This window comes from Sinocyclocheilus rhinocerous, unplaced genomic scaffold, assembly GCF_001515625.1.
Source record: "Sinocyclocheilus rhinocerous isolate Xijiao unplaced genomic scaffold, SAMN03320098_v1.1 scaffold1427, whole genome shotgun sequence".
NCBI lineage: Eukaryota > Metazoa > Chordata > Actinopteri > Cypriniformes > Cyprinidae > Sinocyclocheilus > Sinocyclocheilus rhinocerous.
In genome coordinates this window covers 1096126-1119794 of record NW_015632469.1, presented here as the reverse complement: position 1 = coordinate 1119794, position 23669 = coordinate 1096126, and the positions used below count along the sequence as shown (strand labels likewise).

The 23669-nt window shown below is 38.2% G+C and overlaps 1 protein-coding gene and 1 pseudogene across 1 annotated transcript; one reads left to right on the top strand and one right to left on the bottom strand.

The window, feature by feature from the left end:
* The window catches only part of LOC107742459 (prolyl 4-hydroxylase subunit alpha-2-like), a 16032-nt pseudogene extending 10780 nt beyond the window's left edge, over positions 1-5252 (bottom strand).
* A 3534-nt stretch (positions 5253-8786) lies between these two features.
* LOC107742468 (solute carrier family 22 member 6-A-like) lies at positions 8787-23238 on the top strand. The gene is made up of 10 exons (XM_016555434.1): positions 8787-9309; positions 16733-16836; positions 17823-17977; positions 18796-18964; positions 19564-19687; positions 19762-19877; positions 20900-21114; positions 21334-21442; positions 22798-23004; positions 23095-23238. Exons 1-10 carry the CDS (start codon positions 8929-8931, stop codon positions 23225-23227), a joined length of 1713 nt encoding a protein of 570 aa, XP_016410920.1. The 5' UTR covers positions 8787-8928; the 3' UTR covers positions 23228-23238.
* The last annotated feature ends 431 nt before the right edge of the window (positions 23239-23669 follow it).

Here is a 23669-nt window from a genome sequence, read left to right as displayed (position 1 = left end):
CCCTGGAGCACAAAAGCAGTGTTAAGTCGCTGGGGTATATTTGTAGCAATAGCCAAAAATACATAGTTTGGGTCAAAATTATCGATTTTTCTTTTATGCAAAAAATCATTAGGATATTTAGTAAAGATCATGTTCCATGAAGATACTTTGTAAATTTCCTACCGTAAATACATTAAAACTTAATGTTTGATTAGTAATATGCATTGCTAAGAACTTCATTTGGACAACTTTAAAGATGATTTTCTCAATATTTAGATTTTTTTGCACCCTCAGATTCCAGATTTTCAAATAGTTGTATCTCGACCAAATATTGTCCTATCCTAACAAACCATACATCAATGGAAAGATTATTTACTCTACATTTCGAAAAATTGACCCTTTGATTTTTGGCATAAAAGAAAAATCGATAATTTTGACCCATACAGTGTATTTTTGGCTATTGCTACAAACATACCCCAGCGACTTGAGACTGGTTTTGTGCTCCAGGGTCACATATGAGAGTTTCATGTGACTTTATGTGGCTATTTCCTAATGATCATCTAGTGTCAACTAGCTGGTCAAACATAACAGATAGAGAGAAATGGCCTACCGATGGCCACCAAGCGTCGGGTGAGTTCGATGGCTCGTGGCAGGTCACCCATCTGATAGACTGAGTAACTAAGATAATCCAAAATATCAGCTTTGGCCGTCTTGGTGTCTTCTCCCGAGTCCATCTGTCGGAGCGCCTGCTGCATCCACAGCACTGAGTGATAATAGTCAATCTCATTGTAGGCCAGTTTGCCCATGTCAAAGCAGTCATCCACCGTCAGCTCTGCGTTGTAACGCACCCCTGCGGACAGAACGCCACATCATTTATCACAGGCTTTACAATGGATATTATATTGGACAGTCATGTGCACACTATATGATTTATAATGGTCCTTTATGACTGTTGCTTGTCAAACTGTGCAAACCTGATCCCAGCTATTAGCCATGTCACACTGTGAGATCTGTCGTCATTAATATCAACAGTCAGAGCTCGTTAAAAACGGACAAACGCAAAAACACTTCATATAAATTCTGTTGTCTGTTCTGTTTACTGCCGTCATTATTTTTATGTTAAAGTTTTAGTAATTTTGTTGTGTTTTCATCTACGTCTATATAGTTCTTATTAGATTCGATTTCGGTGTCCATTTATTTAATCTTAATTATTTTAGTACTTCAACTTAACTTAATAAACTTTTCTTGGCAACTAGCTGAAATACATTTTTTTAGATATATTTCACTTATTTTCATATTTCAGCTAGTACTTATTTTATTTCAAGCAATAAATGCTTTCATTAATCTTAAAGTTTTAGTAATTTTGTTTTGCTTGTCATTTTTATTATTTACATATGCATTAAGTTTTAGATTTTAGCGTCAGTTTATTTCGTTTTAGTTACTTAGTGCTTCAACTTAAACTAAAGAATAAAAACTGTCATTGCAAGAGGGAGGGGAAATTATTTTTATTAAAAATTATGAGGGCACATGAATGCTCGAAAAATGAATGATGTACACAGATAAATCGTGTATAATAAATAATTAAATTTTCCATAAAAAAATAAGAATGAGTAAAAAAATACGTTTTAACAGGATTTTAAACATATTAACAGCTAAAAATTAACTAACAATCACTTTGTTAAATCTCTACTCTTTTGAGGACAATTCACATCAAGCACTGGGCTACATACAGTTCTGCTTATAGTTTATGTGCCTCTTGCAGAATATGCAAAATGTTAATTTAACTTCTGAAGCAAACTGTAATTCAAAAGTTTACACGCCCAGGTCATGGATGTCATAACACACACCAAGTTCAGTTTGAATACACTGAAGTGTTGCTGAGATATAGCCTCACATCCTACTAATTTATCAAATTTGTTCAAGCGTTATTCACGAACGGTTCGACTAATCAACTTGAATTTGATCACGTTTTGTCAGCATGGCCTGAAGATAATCTAGTTCGATTTTCGCAGAAATTGGACCGACAGTCTAGGAGGAGTAAAAAAAAAAGTCATGCAATTGCAATGGAAAATTAAGTCAATGCAATCGAATCATCTTGAGACAAGGAATCAGGTTCAATTAAGGAATTATGGTTCATACGTTTTAAGCATAAACATAAAGTGCAAATTTGCACAGTTGGTTGCACTAGAGGGATTGAGTTAGAGGCTCCAAATTTGCTGTGGTTAATGTTGAGACTGTGTTATATCAGTGTGCCAAATTTCATAACTTGCCAGCAAGCAGTTCTATGGGCTGCCATTGACTCAAGAGCAAAGGAGGAGGAGGAAGAACATGAAGACAACAAAGAAAACTAACAGATACAATCGGTGCCTATGTACCACTAGTGCTTGGCTCCTAATCCCAAATCAAGGTAGCATTCCGATTTCAAAGTTACAAAAAAGTACAAATGATCAAATAAGCACATGCATTTACAAACATAATGCAAAACTACTGCCTCAGTTTTACTTAAGTCTCAGAACCCACTGATAGTGAGGGTGTATTTGATTTGCTCCCCTTTGAAAGTCTTGCGATGACGGTCTCAGTTCATCACTGACTCTTTAACTGCTATCGCTAGGACCAAGAGCCTTGTATGAACTGAAAACAAGGAAGTGTGAAAACAAGAGCTGGAGTTACCAGAGTGCTGCCTCTGACCTGGCAGTTTGCCTTTGGAGAAACTTTCCGAGTCCAGTTTATACGTGTCCTGCAGACGCATGAGTGCTTTGGCTGCTCCCTTCTCGTCCTCCTCATCAGGGAAGTACTGTCTGTGCACAGACATGTTTGATATGAAGCCTTCAGAAAAGAAAAGAAACAAATAAGAGCTTTTTATTACACTTATTATTACATTTATATATATAGTCAAATGTTTGGAGTCAAAGATTTTTTTTTTTGAAGAATGTAATAAAGAATGCAATAAAATATATTATAAAACGGAGAGTTCCGGTCCTTGATTCTGATTGGCTGAGCCACGTTCGAAATTGTTGTAAATTACACACATACACCTTTGTTTACGTTTGTCTGTTGCTCGGCAACCACTTTGTTGGAACCACAACTGTTTCTGAGGAACTACATTGTTTGGTGGAAGAATACTGTTTTTATTAATATCATTACACTTTATTTGCTCTGTTTTATTTTGTGAAACCTAACTACGTATATGGAATAACCGTTTTATACCCCTTAGCTGTTATAAATTCACTGTAAACCACAGCTCCACGGCTCCACGGGGCTTATTGCTTTTATATTAAATCGAAAACAGTTCTTTAAATTGTAATAATATTTCATAATATTACTACTGTATTTTCGATCAAATAAATTCAATCACATAAAATAAATCTTTCAAAAACATTTTAAAAAAAAATCTTAATGGTTCCAAACTATGTACAAATAATGTATAGAACTTTTTTATTTAGTTATAAGGGTATTTTTTCTGGGATTTCTACCTTACACCAGTTCAAGCATGTTCAACATTTGCTTCAGCATTAAACTCTTGTCATATCTTAAAAGGTAATAATGTCAAAAGATAAAACTGTATGACACCAAGCATACCACAAAATTACAGTGTCAAAAAAATCATAAATCTACTGTCCAATCCAGACTTTTTTTTTTTCTCAGTACTTTCTCAATGTTAACCCTTCCATTACTTGTGATAAACGCTGATATACTGTACCATCTGAACGACGAGACAAAAACATTAAAACCCATTATAAACTAGGCATTTGTTGCATCCAGTGGGGACATAATTATGGATTATAATGACTTATACTGTCTTTTTACGCGTTGCATTGCATGGGGACATGCGTAAACATAAAACCATGTTGTGATCGGAGAAATGACAAACAACAAGCGCTACTCTACACTGCTCAAAACTCACGTTTGAATCATCAGTGGCAATTCTTTAAATATAAAAAACGTACTTACAGTCTGTGAGTCAGAACAGCTTTAGTTTGCAACTTATTTGAGACTTTAGTCTTTGCAACTTTAGGGATCTTATCTATTCACGAACAGCTTGTAACACTCCAAAGAGAAAGGAAAATTTTAAATCGCATCATATGACCCCTTTAAATTCAGCTCAACTTTCACATCAAGAGCAATATTTATCAAATAATTTAACTTGAGGCAAATAGCATTAGCATACTGCAAAAAAACAAACAAAAAAAAAAGACTAAAACCTTAAGCGCAAGCCAACACAAACTCTAAACTCCCGAATGTTTCTGAAGTGAGTGCATGGGCGATGACGTCATCTTCTAGAAAAGTGTCTGTCCTCCTCAAGATTTGCTGCAGCAGAACATCAGCAGAACTCTACAATATAGAACTCTAGTAAAACAATCCATACCTTCAGCTGCATTTAGACACTGATGCATGCCGTGATAAACACACTAAAGTAATATTGATATAGCCTATTAGACCCGTTACAGCAGCTAACCGTGCTCATTGAATCCGCTGATAAAATGTAAAGAAGTAAAAGTGCACCTGCAAAAAGAAAAACACTCTTCCGAAGACAAAAATTCAGAAATCAATCTAAAACAAACAGCTAGTAGCCTATTCAGGGAGTAAAAACCAATTTAAAATAATATAACGTGCTACGTTTATTTTAATACAGGTTTTACATTTACAAAAACACTATTTTACAACTAAAATTTTACCGTCAGCAAAAATGCTGCATCAAACGTGAACGCAAAGCAAGCAACTCATTGCAATAGTCTGTTAAAAAAAAAAAAAAACATTGTAGCAACAAGAGTTATTTAAAGGTCAGATGTCAAAGGTAAAAGTCACTATGTTGCATGGCACGCACGCACAACTGTTACAAAGTCACACAATCGACTAACATAAAAGCAAAATGGTTCACTTATAAGAGCTGTTACCTCGGTTCGCGTTGAAAGAGTGACCGTGTGATGGGACAGACCAGAAGAAGCAGTTTATTTCAGCTGTTATGCAGTGATTTTAGTCGCTGCCACGTACAGAAGAGCCTCTTAAACACTTTCCACAAGGCGCTCACAATCCTCGTAATAAACGCGCACTCACATTCCCGAGCTCCACGATGAGCGGCTGTATCAGAGAAAAGCATTAACAAACAGCCTGACAGCGTCGAATATTACGTAACATCAGCTGACCTATACTTGAGTACAACCTATCTGCATATTAAAAGTCAATGCCTCTTTAATGGCATCGAAGAACAACGTGTAAACGCCGATGAAGGAGGATGATGGTTTTTCTTGACACGTCTCTGCGTCGCCATGCATATAAGCCCCGTTAATGTGAACTTACTGACTTGATCCTCTTGTGTTCAAAGCATATACATGTTGCTGGAGCTTAATCGAGGCATTTAGAGGTTTACTCTTTAATTTAGAGGTTTAATTTAGAGGTTTACTCCCCGCATCCGAGTTCGATACGACACAAAATCAGCCTATACACTGTGATTTACGGTAAAACGAGACATGATGGACTGCACGTTCTCTGTTGACTCGCAGCTCTGCTGAATCGTTCATGTCTGTCAAATAATGGAAATAAGAATTACTATATGTTAGCATCATATAGCTACACGAGAGTTAAGTTGTCACAGATACAGGGCTGTATCTCAGTGCTAGAAAAAAAAATCTATTAAAAAAAAAAAAATCTAAAATTTGTTTGGAATCTTTTGAGGCCATTTCCTCAAAAACATGTTTAACCATTGTTTAAATCAGCTTATCTCTGCAACAGTTTGGAGCAGTCATAATAACAATTCTCAGAAGGCAGAGAGTTTACGTCATCATTCTGTGCATAAAACTCAAAAAGTGTGTTTCTGGGTCAGAATGACTCTAAATGATGGAGCTGGTCACATGGCATGACTTAACTGTACTTAACTGTACAAGTCTGAGGAGCAGTGCTGATATTTAGTCCAGTTTGTCTCTGTTTGCGTGGTTCAGAAAGACTGTCAGCAGTTGAAGTCCAAATGACTTGGCGTGATGAGCACAGATGCTTTCCTTTACGAAAAATAACCATGTTTTTATTATAGTAAAAGTGTAGTAACCATGTTTTTTTGATTCTACAGATTTCCATAGAGCATTCAATTGAACAGAAAGTCTGATGAGAGGCTGAATTGCAGAATGATGTAATCAAAATTCTTAATCCATATTTCTGGTAGAGAGAGACTGCAAATTTTGAACTCGTATACAGTGTTAATACTAATAGTGTCAATTAATAATTGAATTTTTTGAAAGATTGAAAATTTGTTTTCTAAATAGGAATAATCAAATGCAATTTTTCAACAAGACAATGCTCCTGCCCACACTGCAAAGACCACCAAGACGCGGCTTGAGAACAAGTCCATCTGGTTCATGTTTTGGGTCCAGATTTTAATGCTATAAAGAATATCTGGGTCCAATATTCACACTTGTGGTCTCTGCATTTGACCGCTTCTCTACTTGATGTAGTTCCTGTATTTGGCCCAAGTTTTCAAGTGGATATGAAGTGTGCAGAGCTTTTGGTTACCTGATTGGACATTTTATTTGCACATGTTGATTTTCGATATTTTGCACTTTAACACTTCAGTAACCCTTATGTAATAGACGACACAATTTAATTGTGGTGTTTTTAATTAAGTGATAAAAGACAGTTGCAAACATTTTACAAAATACCCATACTCTGCACCAATAAAACGTGCAACCTATGTTTTACTACCAAATTATATGTAACATCTAATTAATTTTACTTACAATATGGCTCTGAAGTGCTATAGTGTAGATTTAGTGTGCTTCTGAGCTTTGGCAGTTTTCAGACCTGGGACAGTCTTTCGCACCCACTTCTTGTCCCATGTGTGCACTGTCAAGTGGCCAAGACTGTGAGTGTGGGTATTGGGACAAACCCCTGGTCTCACATTAAACTCACACTAACCGGCAACTACTCATCAACCGATAGAAGCCAGTGATTTGTGGTTAACACCCTTAACAGCTTACTGTTTTGCCATTTTGGCCATTTTTGGCACCTTTTGTAAGACCTTTACAGGCTTCTTTTTAAAGTAAACCCATCCTGGTTTGTGGACCCAGCCACTTTTTACCAAGGAGAAGAGTCATTTTCGCAGGATCCATCACTAGAATGTGAATCCCTGAATCCCTATTTTATATGATCTGTCAGTGCTCTTATTTCCAGTTTTATTATGTGTTATCGCAGATCTTACCACAAGGCTGCTCTGTCTATTCTAATGTTTAGCATCCATTTTCTCTGCTACAAAGTTGTATGTGAAAGGGGAAGATATAGTCTTGTCAATTACCTGAGTAATTAAGAAAATACAGTAATGGGCAAATATTCTGTGGACAGAAGGACACTGGTAGCATGCATTTTTAATTAACATGGTGTGCTTGATGGATGAGCAACAAGCCAGTCACTATTTAACACAGAAACCAGTTAAATCATAACTAGGCAAGACCGTCTGGTCAAAAATGCTCCTTCCTGTCACAGCTAGGCTAAAGCTCCGCTTTATTGCATAATTGCTCAAGCCACATTTTTCTCTCTGAAATTCAAATAAAAGGTATAATCGCATGTACTACAGTGGGAGAACCACTGCATACACTTGAGGTTCTCTCTATCCATTTTGGGTTTTTTATCATTTTGTTGATGCTCTCACTTATAGTTTGTTGATGTTTTCAATATCTGCTTTCAGGTGATCAAGTTTAATTTTTAGTCAAATTAGTACAAGAATCCATAGTGAGCATCAAACTCATCTGGACAGGAGGAGTCTATGAGCTGTTTTACATTTCCCCCTGCATTTCCCTTGAGCCAGTATTTAACATCTCGTAAGATGTGGTTGCAGCTGAACACATCTTTTATATTTGTAAAGGTTTTTTTTTTTTTTAAAGCACCTACAATCCATCTCCTGTTGTCCTCACACATCAAAATCCACCCACATATTTGACTAGAGCCGTTTTGGCTTGTAAACTGTGCTTGATCTGTGCATGTTTCTCTCCTGATTCAGACCAGACCACTTTTTCACCGGAGGAAGCGTTATTACATTTATGGACTTGTATTTTAGCAATGGTTTGAAAAATGTATTAATGATGGATTTGTATCTTTTGTCTTCTCCAGATGTTAACTGATGGACTGGAGTGCTGTGGATTACTTGTGGATTATTGTGATGTTTTTATCAGCTGTTTGGACGCTCATTCTGACGGCACCCATTCACTGCAGAGCATCCATTGCTGAAACAGTGATCTGTTCCAAATGAAGTTCAAAATCAATCAAATCAAAATAATTCATTTCAACATAGATTCTAAATATTGGATAGCCTGAGAGAGTGAGTACATTTTAAGCAAATTTTATATACCTTTCAGCTAAAATTCCTAGGAACTCTTAGGAGGACTCCAAGTGGTAAGAAACTTGTAAAATGTGAAACACAGTTGGTACCTAAGAGAGATACAGTATTTCTACTTGGTGGTGGTGGTGCAACTTAATGTAGTCAGACTGGTTTGTATATTTTTGGTTTAAATAAAACTAGTTAGAAGAACAATTTATGTTGACTAACATCTTTAAGGTGCACTACTTTTCATATAAAAAGACACAGTAAAGAAAAAAATGAAACATGGCTTTGTCAAGGTCATTTGTCCTGCACAAGCTCTTTATGAAAATTCCAGTGCAGGGTATTTTAATCCGATTAAAACTTCATTATTGTTCTGTGTGTGTGTGAGAGCGAGTGTGTGTGTGTGTAATGGAGGGGGTGACTTTTAATTCATTTCAGCTCTGTGTTTGGAAAATGCTTTGCGTTCAGAAATCAGAGACTCTTTTGGCAACCATTAACCTCAAAATTAGTCATTCAAAGTTTTAAATAACTTGTTTGTGTCATTTTTACGTAACATCGAGAGTTCAGTCGTTGTCAGTCTGCTGAGGTTAAGAAATATAGCCTACAAATACAGGAGATTAGAAATCTAGAAATATATCAATAGCAGCATGGGCTTTGCGGATCTTCTGGATGAAGTTGGCGGGTTTGGACGCTTCCAGATGATTCATGTCGCTCTTCTGTCCATCCCGGGCCTTCTGATGGCTAGCCAGAATTTACTCAATAACTTCACTGCCGGTGTACCGGAGCATCACTGTCGCATCCCGAACATCACGGCGGCGCTGAACGAGAGCACAGCGGCGCTGCTTCGCGCGTTTATCCCGCTGGATTCATCACGAACACCGTCCAAATGCACCCGGTACACCGACGCTCAATGGCATTTAATCACAGACAAACCCAGTCACACAAATGCCACTGAACTCCAGACAGAGGCTTGTGCTGAGGGCTGGACATATGACAAGACTGAATTCATCTCATCTATAGTGTCAGAAGTAAGTCGTTTCCGATTTACAATTCAGCTTTTCAACAATTGTTAGGCTGATAATAGAATTTGAATAAATAGGTTAATATATTAATATTAAATAACACAGACCTTAAAATGCACTATCCGAACTTAATGCATTAACACTTTGCAATACAGACCTAATATTGGTCTCTTTTTATAGAAGACAAGCAGCATTTCAAAAAATGAAAGTGTAAAAAAGTTATAGAAATTTAAGTTTACTGTAAAGAATATACTCTACTAAATTGCATTATTTCAAATAAAAAATATTTTACAGAATGTTTTGGAATCTAAGATTGCTATAAATCAAAAGCCATAACTTATGTGTTAGTTATGTTCCAAATTTGAAGTTGACATCACAAAAATTGAGGTACTTGTAAGATTTTGTTTAGGCGCTATACCGAAAATAGCCACTGGGTCACACAAAAATTCATAGCCTTTTTTGATGCATTTTCCGTCACAAATGTATAAATTTCTGTCACGATATACTTTGTTATAACAAGATCCAATTGCAGCTTTATTGTAGTCCCAAACAATGATGCAGACAGAATCGCTGGCAACCCAGCCGGCATTTCAATTGATTCATTGATTCACCGGTGAATCAACGTCGGGTACCATGGTTGAATCAACATTGGATTATGTTTTGATTTTGCAAATTGATTCAACGTTGATATTGTGACATTGTTTCACCGTTGAAATCACGACGTTGTTTCACCATTGAATTTGCGACGTTGTTTCACTGTCTTACCTTCAGCATGGGTGAATTAAGGTCATTCTGTAAACGTTGGATTAACGTTGAATCAGGTGTTGATTTTGCAAATTGAATCAGTGTTGATAACGCGACGTTGTTTCACCGTCGTACTTTCAACATGGGTGATGAATACACAACTGTACGTCCAATTAGAACCTAGTTTGCATTTAGATCAACACTGTACATACATAAAGGTTAAAAATCAAATGACTGGCAGCAATGGCTTTACAATCAACTTCAATAAACTACCACATGCTCAAAATTGTAAAACAGCCGTTTTATTTTGGAAACATACTGTATAAAACAGATGAAAATAATCTCAAACTTTAGCTTGCAGTGTTTGTGCTTGGATGTATTGTTAAAAACCTGTAGAAGAACAATCCAAATACAATATTTAAAGACTTTAAGTTTTTGTACAACAACATGTATATTTTGCCCTGCACTTGCAAGAGAAACCCTTGTACTTTTTTGACTGAAACCAGTTGATCTTTTATTTTGGTGGAAAACTATGGTTTCTGTGAAACAAGTATTAATATTGTATCTCATTACAAGAGATTTGTACATTTGTGCAGTGAAAATGTGTTGAACAGTTCGAGAATGGAACCTACAACAGAAACCGTGTCGGTGGTAAAGGGGTATAGGAGCATGTGACCAACGGTCTTGATTTTTGTCGACAGCTAGAGGCAGCACTAAATTTGACAGAGACAGTCGCCTTGAAATTCTTTATGCAGGAAAACCCCTGCCTTGAATGAAATGCATTTAATATTTTAAGTAGAAATGTTTCTTCAAATTCTGATAAAATGTTAGAACCAACACCTTCTCTAGGTCCCAGCTCTAGGTCCTTTCTGGTGCCGTCCCCTCCTCTCTCTCGCACTTGTGCGCTTTCTGTACTGTCCTGTATAAATAAAAACAAAAACACCAAAAATAAATACTCTAACTGAAAACTGAATGCAAAACAAATCACATGCAATATTTTCACTTTACATTTCAATAACAGTGGGGTTGGAAACAAAGTGCACAACACTATTCATTAAACACCTATTTAATGTATTCAGATGAAAGTTTACAATATTAACAAATTATTCACAAGCAGTTTTTCAGAGCCCCCAGTTATACTGTTTTAATCAGAATCTTAACTATACAGTGTACAGCAAGATTTTGTTTTTATAACATTCCTTTAAACAATCTTAATTCATTTAAATTGTACCGACATTTGCCATTATATGATATTCAGAAAATCTGACCCTTCCTGTGTTCACATTCCAGTTTTTGTTCTCCATTAACATGTCACGACTCAAATTCGCTCAAAATAAAAATTTAACAGGCAAATAAAAAATAATTCGGGACCGACCGAACAATCACAACGAACAGCAGCTTACAGTCAGCCGCCTCACTCAGAAAGACGATAACGGTCATATTTTCAAACTTAGAAAAGCGCGCACAGTTACATTGGCCAGTTTCCTGGATGACAGCCAGATTAACCATGATCAAAGAATTGCTGTTGTGGCCTAATGGTTAGAGAGTCGGACTTGTAACCCAAAGGTTGCGGGTTCAAGTCTCAGGTCCGTCAGGGATTGTAGGTGGGGGGAGTGAATGTCCAGCTCTCTCCACCCTCAATACCACAACTGAGGAGATACCCTTGAGCAAGGCACTGAACACCCAACTGCTCCCCGGGCGCTGCAACAATATGGTTGCCCACTGCTCCGTGTGTGTGTGTTCACTACTGTGTGTACACTTGGATGGGTTAAATGCAAAGCACAAATTCCGAGTATGGGTCGCCACACGTCACTTCACTTTCTTTTTTGTTCTATTGTTGTCAATGATACCATTTTAACATATACCTTTAGATTTTAGAATAGGTTTCATGATCAAAATATTGTAAAAATATTGTACATTTCAACGTTGAAACAACAACTGTCATTATTTCAACCATATTTCAACGTTGAAGGTTGGTCATGTGCCGGCTGGTTTTCAACCATTCAGCATTAAACGTTGTATCAACGTTGAAACAAGAACTGACCTTATTTCAACCATATTTCAACGTTTAAGGTCAGTCATGTGCCAGCTGGGAAAAATAATACACAAAACACAAAGTAACAGAACGCAAGGTAACAGAACTCAATACTGAAGCAAACAAGGGCTAACAGAACATGGTATATATAGGGGAACTAATAAGACTAATGACACACAGCTGGGAACAATAAGAACTAATAGACAGAGCAAAGAGTAATGGGAAATGAAGTCCAGATCCAAATGGCAATGAACCAAGAGGAGTGCCCTCATGTGGCTGTCATAGGCACTCCAGCAGAAGACTGTGACATAACCTCCCCTCTAAGGAGCGGATTCCAGACCCTCCATGAAAAGTCAAAGAAGTCCAGGAGGGAGGTGGAACGGAGGCAGATCGGGGGAGGAATGGTGGGCTAGGCCCATGTAGTGGAAGAGGGCCTGGAGACAGAGGTAGAGCAGGGTGCCAGGGCGGAGCAGGAGGCCAGGGCAGAGCCAGCAGAGCAGGGGCCGGCAGAGCAAGCAGAGCCGAAGATGCCCATGGCAGAGCAGACGACCGCCACAGGAAGTTTGACGGAGCCAAAGATCCCCACGGCGGAGCTGACGACAACTTCAGCGGAGCTGACCAGGCAGATGACCTCCCTGTTGGATCAGGCAGGACTGCAATGAGAAGCACAGAGAGGTTAGTAATAGCCTTAATGGCCATAACAGGACCGGCGGACCATTCAGCAACGGTCTCCTTGACCGTAACAAGGCAGACAGACAGTTCAGCAACAGTCTCCTTGACCATGACAGGGCAGACAGTGAGTTCAGGAATGGGCACCACTGCCCAGAGAGGAGCTGAAGCGGACGCCGCCGCCTCGGGAAGTTCTGCAGCGGAAGCCGCCACCCCAGGAGGAACTGGAGCGGGCTCAGGAGCAGACTCCTGGACTGAAACGAGCTCTGGAGTGAACTCATAGACTTGAGTGGGCTCAGGAGTTGATTCATTGACTGGAGTGGACTCAGGAGCGAACTCGTAGACTTGAGCGGACTCTGGAGCGGACTCGTAGACTGGAGCGAGCTCTGAAATGAACTCGTAGACTTGAGTGAGCTCAGGAGTGAACTCATAGACTGGAGTGAGCTCTGGAGTGAACTCATAGACTGGTGTGAGCTCTGGAGTGAACTCATAGACTGGTGTGAGCTCTGGAGTGAACTCATAGACTGGTGTGAGCTCAGGAGTTAACTCATAGACTGGTATGAGCTCAGGAGTTAACTCATAGACTGGTGTGAGCTCAGGAGTTAACTCATAGACTGGTATGAGCTCAGGAGTTAACTCATAGACTGGTATGAGCTCAGGAGTTAACTCATAGACTGGAGTGGACTATGAGGGCTCCCGGACTGGAGCAGTCTCTGGAGTGAACTCTGAGGCAGACTCCTGGGCCAACAAAGCAGGAAGCTTAGGTGGGGCCGGCAGGGCAAGGATCATGGGTGAGACAAGGAGAGCGGGCTGCTCAGTAACCTCTGGGACCACCAGGCTTGGGACCACAGGAGTTGGGTCCTTCAGGACCACCAGACTTGGGACCACAGGAGCGGACTTAGGAACTACTGGTGTAGAACTAGCTGCCCTCCTTCTCGACCTCCACTTAAACGTGGGAATTGATGAAGGGTCCTGGGCTTGACTATACAAGGGAGGTGGGGATGGGACAGCCTCTGCATGTGGACTTTGGTGGTGAATTACCTTCCCCTCCTTGTGGATCTGTAAATACCTGGAGAAATTCCAGAAATCCAAAGATTTCACCAGTTCCATCTCCCAAGGTGGTAGGGGTTTGTCCAGACAAAAGTTAAAAATGCCCTTAAGGTCCACATTCTGGCAACCCAGGCTCTCCGCCTTTGTCCAGAACCTCTGGGTGATGGTCCGTACCTCCGCTCCCTGCTGGCGAAGTACAGCCAGACTTTGGAGATGGACTTGTCTCTCAGGGAGCTGAATCCTGTCCTTCGTGCTGCTGGATCTGTAGTGTGGCTTCAGTATTCGGTCATGAAATACTCTGTTACAAGAATGTCCAATTGCAGCTTTATTGTAGTCCCAAACAATGATGCAAACAACAGAGCCACTGGCAGAAATCACTTGCAAAAAATAATCCACAAAACAGAGTCCACAAACACAAAGGAACAGAACTCAATACTGAAGCAAACAAGGGCTAACAGAACATGGTATATATAGGGGAACTAATAAGACTAATGACACACAGCTGGGAACAATAAGAACTAATAGACAGAGCAAAGGGTAATGGGAAATGAAGTCCAGATCCAAACGGCAATGAACCAAGAGGAGTGCCCTCATGTGGCTGTCATAGGCAATTTCTGTCACAATATTACTTTATCACTAAATATCTTTATTGGAGCCTTGAGACTCAGACCTTTCTAACGGCATGTGTTTTGTCACAATTAGGAAAAGTTTTGATTATAAAATATTGTAGTACATTTTGTAATATGACACTTGACACTTCCCACTAGGGGGAGGAGCCTGCTAAAAGGGTTTGAAGCTCCATTTCCATATAAAGCAATGGTTAATTTCAAAACAGATTTTAATGGATGAGTTTTACAACGTACTTGAAGCCACAGGAGCGGACTTAGGAACTATTTGTGTAGAACTAACTGCCCTCCTTCTCGACCTCCGCTTAAGTGTGGGAATTGATGAAGGGTCCTGGGCTTGACTAGTCGAGGGAGGTGGGGATGGGACAGCCCCTGCATGTGGACTCTGGTGGTGAATTACCTTCCCCTCCTTGTGGATCTGTAAATACCTGGAGAAATTCCAGAAATCCAAAGATTTCACCAGTTCCATCTCCCAAGGTGGTAGGGGTTTGTCCAGACAAAAGTTAAAAATGCCCTTAAGGTCCACATTCTGGCAACCCAGGCTCTCCGCCTTTGTCCAGAACCTCTGGGTGATGGTCCGTACCTCCGCTCCCTGCTGGCGAAGTACAGCCAGACTTTGGAGATGGACTTGTCTCTCAGGGAGCTGAATCCTGTCCTTCGTGCTGCTGGATCTGTAGTGTGGCTTCAGTATTCGGTCATGAAATACTCTGTTACAAGAATGTCCAATTGCAGCTTTATTGTAGTCCCAAACAATGATGCAAACAACAGAGCCACTGGCAGAAATCACTTGCAAAAAATAATCCACAAAACAGAGTCCACAAACACAAAGGAACAGAACTCAATACTGAAGCAAACAAGGGCTAACAGAACATGGTATATATAGGGGAACTAATAAGACTAATGACACACAGCTGGGAACAATAAGAACTAATAGACAGAGCAAAGGGTAATGGGAAATGAAGTCCAGATCCAAACGGCAATGAACCAAGAGGAGTGCCCTCATGTGGCTGTCATAGGCAATTTCTGTCACAATATTACTTTATCACTAAATATCTTTATTGGAGCCTTGAGACTCAGACCTTTCTAACGGCATGTGTTTTGTCACAATTAGGAAAAGTTTTGATTATAAAATATTGTAGTACATTTTGTAATATGACACTTGACACTTCCCACTAGGGGGAGGAGCCTGCTAAAAGGGTTTGAAGCTCCATTTCCATATAAAGCAATGGTTAATTTCAAAACAGATTTTAATGGATGAGTTTTAAGTGTTTAAGCTTTTGAATAGGATGATTACTAAAACATTTGATAGGGAAACAGCAATATAAAAAAAGTGGCAAGCATCCTGATAGTGGGATGCTGACACGAGTAGACACGCCCCTTATTGCTGATTGGCTACAAGTTTGTTTTGCGATTCGGCCCGAATCAGTTTTCTAAAGTGTTTTTGAAAAATCACATACCCTGCCTTTAACAGGCTGAACAGTACTGTGGTTTGTGACTTCATAAAAGTTCAAATATTCCATCTCATTACAATTGTCTTTACCATTATCAGTCTGAAAATAGCACATTTCTCCTCAAGTCAGCCGAGGTATCAGAGTGGAGCCTTCTAATCTTATTCCATCAATTACACAGGAATATTCAATATAAGCAGTTTACATTTATTTAATTTACTGGGTAAAAGAAAACATCTTTCTTGAACAAAATGCACAACACAAAAAAAAATATATTTTTTGTACATTACATTTTTTTAAATTAGCAAGTCACAAAATGCATTTACAGGCTGGGATTTTGTTCGCAAAAGGTCCACAAAATGTTTACCCTTATGTGCATGAAATTGAGTTTCTAAGCTAAAGTAATATTGTGATTTTCGGTCATACGTCATCTAAGGTAAGTGTGAGAGCGTCAAATAACTCCTTCCTCATTTTATTTCGGGGGAACCAGCTTAGTTTCATTTTAACAGTAAAGAAAATCAGAAAGATTGTTGAGTAAATTGGATAAATTAGAGAATTATATAAATTGGAGGGATTATGCTGACCAATCTGAAAGATATGTGAAGTCTGGTTAAGTGTAATATTTATGTTTCTCTTGGTCAAGCCATGAGCCCATCCTGAGCAGGAGGTATTTGCACATCGGTGCCTTTCCGAATCAGAGGTGTTTTATCTTAAATCGAGGCAATAGGCTTCTGTTAATGTAGAGACCTCATCCTAAGTGAAACTTTTCCACATGTTGTTTGGGTTGCCATTCTGTTTGCCTGCTGTCCACTACAGGAACATGTTTTGCAGTGATGCTTTTCTCTTATTTGTCACAGTGGGATTTGGTTTGTACCCTCCGTTCACTCAAACAGATGAGCCAGACCATTTACATGGGAGGAGTGCTGACAGGTGCCATTATATTTGGAGGGCTATCTGACAGGTAATGCATCTGTTTCCGCTGTCATTATAACACCCTTACACAAAACACATTCACATATATGTCTTTTTGCACATTAAAAAGATTCAATAAACGATGTGTCTGACTATTTTTCACATGTGAGGTCACGAATCGATGTACAAGTGCATTTCAACTATATGCCAGCAGTTATTTTTACAGCAAAACACCACAGTGTTGCATATCTTTAGCTGCATTCACATGGACACTAATGATCTTGAATAAGTCTAGTAACAATAAGACTATTTTACAAGACTAGTAAATAATTGTTTCTAGTTGTTGATAATATGCAGGAAGCAAAATGAGAATTAAATGAAATTGAATAGAAAAATAACTGATTCAAAAGAAGGATTATTTTGATAATGTCCAATCGCCATTAAAAGTTTAATATAATTGAACAATGAATTTGAGTTTAAATTTATTTTAAAATGCCTCGTGTGGCATTAACGTCTCTTACAGTTGTCTGATTGATTTTATTGTCTCAAGCATTCAGAAATCACACAAAAGAAAATCAATTTATGAGGTACTTAACACCCAATAAGCTACGAAATCAAAGCAGACTTTATACTTTTAAATAATATTACTCACTTTTGATATTTTCCAGTACTATATACCTTATTGTAAAGCGACCAATCGGTTCAGCTTTTCACTTTTCACAGGCAACATGCAGTTTTATGTAAAAACAAAATCGAATTCAAAATATGAACAGAAATAATAGTATATCAATAATACTAAAAATCACTGGTTGAGTTGTGGGTATTAAAGCTCATCATCAAACACTACGTACAGTACATGCTGCATTAGTGAACTCAACTGTACAGTGATGTTATTAAAACATGCTGTGATTATCTACACTATAACCCACCATTCATTCATGCATTCATTTAATGGATTACAAAAACATTACGGTAGTATTTTGAATCGGTGAAGGATATGTCAGAATCATCTCGCTACTCTTTATTCTCCTGTAGGTTTGGGCGAAAGGCCATGCTGATTTGGTCGTATTTTCAGCTCGCTGTCTTAGGCACGTTCACGGCTCTCTCTCCGTCTTACGTGGTTTACTGCATCTTCAGATTCCTGACGGGAATGTCTGTGTCTGGAGTCATTCTCAATGCTGTCTCACTCAGTGAGTGTCTCGCTTCACTCATTCTAAAGGAAAGGACTGGTTCATCCAACATATACAATATACAAAATTATTTACATAGGGGAAAAAACAATGGACATAGATAAGAACAATGATTTTTAAAGTCAATTACTATGAATGTGTTTACATATGTGACCCTGCAGCACAAAAGCAGTCTTAAAGGGATAGTTCACCCAAAAATGAAAATGTGATGTTTATCTGCTTACCCCCAGGGCATCCAAGATGTAGGTGACTTTGTTTCTTCAGTAGAACACAAATTATGATTTTTAAGTCCAGCACCCTCAGATTCCAGATTTTCAAATAGTTGTATCTCGACCAAATATTGTCCCATACATCAATGGAAAGATTATTTATTCAGCTTTCAGATGATGTATAAATCTCAATTTCGAAAAATTGACCCTTATGACTGGTTTTGTGCTGCAGGGTCACATATGTTATTTTACTTTAAAGAAAAAATATGAAGGCGTTTAAAAGACAATATTTGGAAAATATCACTTCACTGACACTGTCAGATGAGAATAATGAATAATGATGCTGTTGTCTTCTGTATAGAGCTGCTTAACAGCTGATATGGATGAATTTTGCAACACTGACACAGTTATTGATCTGAACTGAAACAACATTTAACTAAATGGATTGTAATTGAAAAATGACATTGTTATCTTCAATAGAGCTGTTTTACTGATTGATTTTTGCCACATTAACACTGTTATTTTCCTTTTTATTATGTGAAGCTGCTTTGAAACAGTAGCATCGGCCTATACAAATAAATGTGACTTGAAATGTTCGTGTTGTTATAGAGGTGGAGTGGATTCCTACTAAGGCTCGGACGCTGGTGGGCACCATATCGTCTTTCTTCTTCACGTTTGGTCAGATGATTCTAGCTGGAGTGGCGTACAGTCTGAAGGACTGGCGCAAAATACACGTGGCCATCTGTCTTCCTTTCTTTATCTTCTTCTTCTACAGCTGGTACGAGATGATTCAAATCGCTCTTTGGTAGTGAATGAAACTTAATCATGACGCTAAAAAGTCAATGCTCTATTGCATCTGAAAATAAAGTCCCCGCCTACACTAAACCTAAGGAAAGAACACTAAATGCAAGAAAACTTAACAGAAGCCATCTTTAAACAAGAGGTCTTATGAGTCTTTGGTCATTTTTCAGCATGCATAGATAATATGTGATTGTGTTGATTCTGCATTTCCAAATTTCTCAAAGGGTGTTTAAATCACACACACACTCTTAAAAATCAAGGTGCTTCAACGGTTCTTCACAGCGATGCCATAGAAGAACCGTTCGGTCAAAGGTTCTTTAAAGAACCATCTCTTTCTAACCTTTTTATAATCTGAAGAGCCTTCTTTCGCCACAAAGTAGCTTTAGTGAATCAGAAAGGTTCTTCAGATGTTAAAGGTTCTGTATGGAACCATTTAGACAATACGGTTCTTCTATGGCATCGTGGAGCACCTTTATTTTTAAGAGTGTAGACTAATTAGAACTATTGAAATTCTGCACCTAGTAAAAAACGAATGCAGCATACAATAACACGTACAGAGATGTCTCCATGTCGAAGGTGGTACTCTGAATCTGCTCGCTGGCTGGTGCTGAACGGTCGCTCTGAGGAAGCACTGAAGCATCTCCACCGCGTGGCTAAAATCAACGGCAAGCCCGAGATGACAGAGAAGATCACTTTAGAGGTTTCACATCAGCCTATAGCAACATTTCACATTTCATACCATCACATATTCATATATCACATCTTCATGTTTAGGTGCTGGAGTCACACATGCAGAAAGAGGTTCAGTCCAGTAAGAGCATTCATACTGTGTTTGATCTCCTAAAAACACCAACCATGAGGAAGATATCCATGTGCCTTATGGTCGTCTGGTGAGAATCAAACTAGTATTATGCTTAAATATATGTACATTCATAAATACTGTACATTAACTTACCATCCTGCATTATACTCTGTTTGGAAAATAATTTGGGGGGTCTGATTCCAAAAGTAATGGCTGTTTTGCTAGAGCAAATTATGTTTTTCCACAACATATTATGCATTTTGTAGCATTTTTGCTTTTGACGTTTGTGCAGTGAAGTCTTGTATTGCTTAATCAACCCAAAAAACAAAAAAAAAAGACGACAAAATAACATGATTCCTGTCTGAATCTGAGCCAGATTACAACTATTTGTTTAATTCTCAGTCTTTTTTCACATGCAAGACATGATTTTTTATGCCTAATCGGGGGGCTCGTTTATAAACATAAACTTGTATCTATATAAAGTTCTCAGACATTAAATGGAGTATTTGAACATATCTTTCCACTCCTTTGCAACAATGTGTGCACAATTATACATTTTGAATAATTCTATTTGTAATTAAAACCAAATCTTTGACTGCTTTTGTTATTTTTAAAACGCATTCAAGCTGATACATAAAAACAATTAGAAAAATCGTCATTCTTATGAAAAAATAAAGTGGTGAAATGTTTCTGAACTTATCATCAACAAATTTGGTAATATTACACCTTCTTTGGAAATCAACATTTTTGGTAACACTTTATTTAAAGCCTCTATGTATAATGCATTATAAAGGGTTATTAAAGGGTATAATGCATTCATTATTCATAATGTGCGTTGTAATACATTATATCTTGTCGTAAATAATTATAACCAAGTTTAAGAAGCATAGTGTAAAAATGTATTATAATGTATTAACTGTGGTTACAATGAGATTGTACAATGCATTATAAGGTGCGTTACAAGGCATAAGTAACACAATAAAACTACATTTATAATGCATTATACATAAAGGCTTTAAGTCAAGTGTTACAGAATTTTTTTTCAAGATGCAGGGCTGTGTTATGCACAAATAAATAAATAAATGCATACACTGTTGCTCTTCCTCACAGGTTTTCGACGAGTTTTGCATATTATGGTCTGGCCATGGACCTGCAGAAGTTCGGGGTGAACATCTATCTGATGCAGATCATCTTCGGGGCGGTGGATTTTCCCGCTAAACTGGTCACTCTTCTGATGCTGAGCTTTCTGGGCCGACGCATAACCCAAGGCACATGTCTCCTTATGTCAGCGTCTGTAATATTTGCCAACATCTTTGTTCCTAAAGGTAAGACAGTGACGGTGTCTTTATTATGATGCCATCATCATCCACCTAATGCAACAGATTTTCTAAACTGTAACTAAATGACTCGACAACAACAACAAAAGCATTCTTTCCCAAGTAAGAAGATTTGGCAAAAGCACTGCTAAATGACAACACAAGCCTCCCTACAGTGTAAGACACATCTTAATGACTGATTCATACTGAAGCTGTGTGTCGTTGCAGATATGCAGATCACAAGGACAGCACTTGCTGTTCTCGGAAAGGGCTTCACATCAGCGTCTTTTACTTGTATCTACCTATTTACTGGAGAGCTTTACCCTACTGTCATCAGGTCAGAAGAAACAAACTATAGAAGAAGAAATTATAGAATCAGTCTGAAGCAGCCAATGGCGATAGTTTTGTTTCAATCATTAAGGCAACTATAATGTACAAAAGTATCTTGTTATTAGTATAGTATAGTGTCTTGTTGCATCATAATAACCATGATAAAAAGTACGCTTTCATTAATTCATAATGGTGGACAGGCACTATGATATACTTTACAGGGCATTTCCCAACGAATCTAACAAGATCAGACCCATAAAAATATATAAACAATAAAAAAAGACCCATAAAAATATATAAACAAAATATTTGGTTATAAAAAGAAAAGAATCAAACTTCCCTGTTTGCCTGAGGCTCTGGATTACAGGTAATGATGTGGTAAATAATGTTCGGTTTCTTGCACAGACTGATCATTTCGCTTCATAAGACCTCGATATATCGTCAGGAGCAACGGGGATTCATTTTGTGTTGCCTGATATGATTTCTTTGACTCTTACATTGACAGCAGCCACTGACTTGCATTTTATGAATCACCAAGGAGCACAGTTTCAGCTAAAAATCTTCTTTACTGTTCTACTGAAGAAAAAAGTCACCTACATCTTGGATGGCCTGAGTTAACAGCAATGAAGAGCAACTTTTCATTTTTGGGTGAACTATCCCTTTAATTTGCATGATATAGTTCACATTAGTGACATTTTAATAAAAAAAGAAAAAAAACGAAGCATGCCTAAAGTGTCATATAAAATCTATTAGGAGGAATTTATTAACAATGGACAGAACTTTTATGGCATTTATGCATGTAGGTGAATGCATGTAGAAATGATTGCAACATTTCAAGTTGTACAAGTTAAAATTAGTTCCCGTATTACGAACAAGCATAAAATAAAGGGCTAGTTCACCCTAAAAATCATCATTTACTCACCCTCATGTTGTTCTGATGCTGTATGAGTTTCGTTCTTCTGTTGAACACAAAGGAAGATATTCTGAAGAATGTTGAGAACCAAACAGTTGACGGTAGCCATTGACTTTCATGGTGGTCCTTTGGAACCAGAAACTATTCAATTACCAACATTCTTCAAAATATATTCTTTTGAAAAAATGTTCATATACTTTATGAATTCATTAACTAATGCCCATAAATAGAACCGTATTATAAAGTGGTACCAGAAATAAAACATAAACAGAGAGAGGCATGTTACATGGTACTAAATATGTAATGATAATACAAAAATCACAAGCCCAAGTGGGACCATGCATTAGAGATATTGTACTTTGCATTTCCAGAACAAGTAGGGAATAGCAATGCAAACTTTTACATGAACTTCACCTCATAGGATAATTGTTTTCATGCTTGTTCCACAGGCAGACCGGCATGGGCTTTGTCTCCACGATGGCCAGAATCGGATCCATGGCCGCTCCTGCAGTCCTGATCCTGGAGGAGATCCTGCCGGCTCTGCCTAGCATCGTATACGGAGGATCCGCTGTGCTCGCTGGTTTCATAGCCTTTTTGCTTCCAGAAACCCTCGACATTCCTCTGCCTGATACCATTGAGGATGTAGAGGAGAAAGGGTAAAGTCTCAAGAGCTGAATCACTGTGATTAGCTTTCAACTTCAGCATCGGATTCATTAAACATTGCACTATACATTTCAATCTTACAGGGAAAAGAAAAGCCGAAGTCTTAAAGAACAGACGCAGAGTGAGTCGCTGGCCTTACGGGACATCAAACAGAGTGAAGAGAACAAGTCCTCTGGGCTTCATCCACTGTCAGACACTCCAGTTCAATTAAAGTAATAATTATTACACCCCGAGACGAACATTAAAAGACTATTATTGATGCTTGCTGTCTCAATCTTATCAGCTGTTTGGACTCTCATTCTGACGGCACCCATTCACTGCAGAGCATCCATTGCTGAGACACTGATGCAATGCTACATTTCTCCAAACCTGATGAAGAAACAAACTCATCCTAATCTTGGATGAACTGAGGCGGAGTAAACGTTCAGCGAATTTTCATTTTTGGTTGAACTACTCCTTTAATCTCCAAGTGTATAAGTAGTCTATATGACACATGCAGTGTGAGAAGCAGACTGAAATTTAAATCACCGTTTGCCTGATAATCTTGAATTTTGTTCTTTCATGACTTTGTTGGAAAATCAGTAGGCGTGAAAATTTAATGCATGATTGCAGGGATTGATTTTGTTCAGATGTTTCAAGGTACAGCATTAGAAGTTCT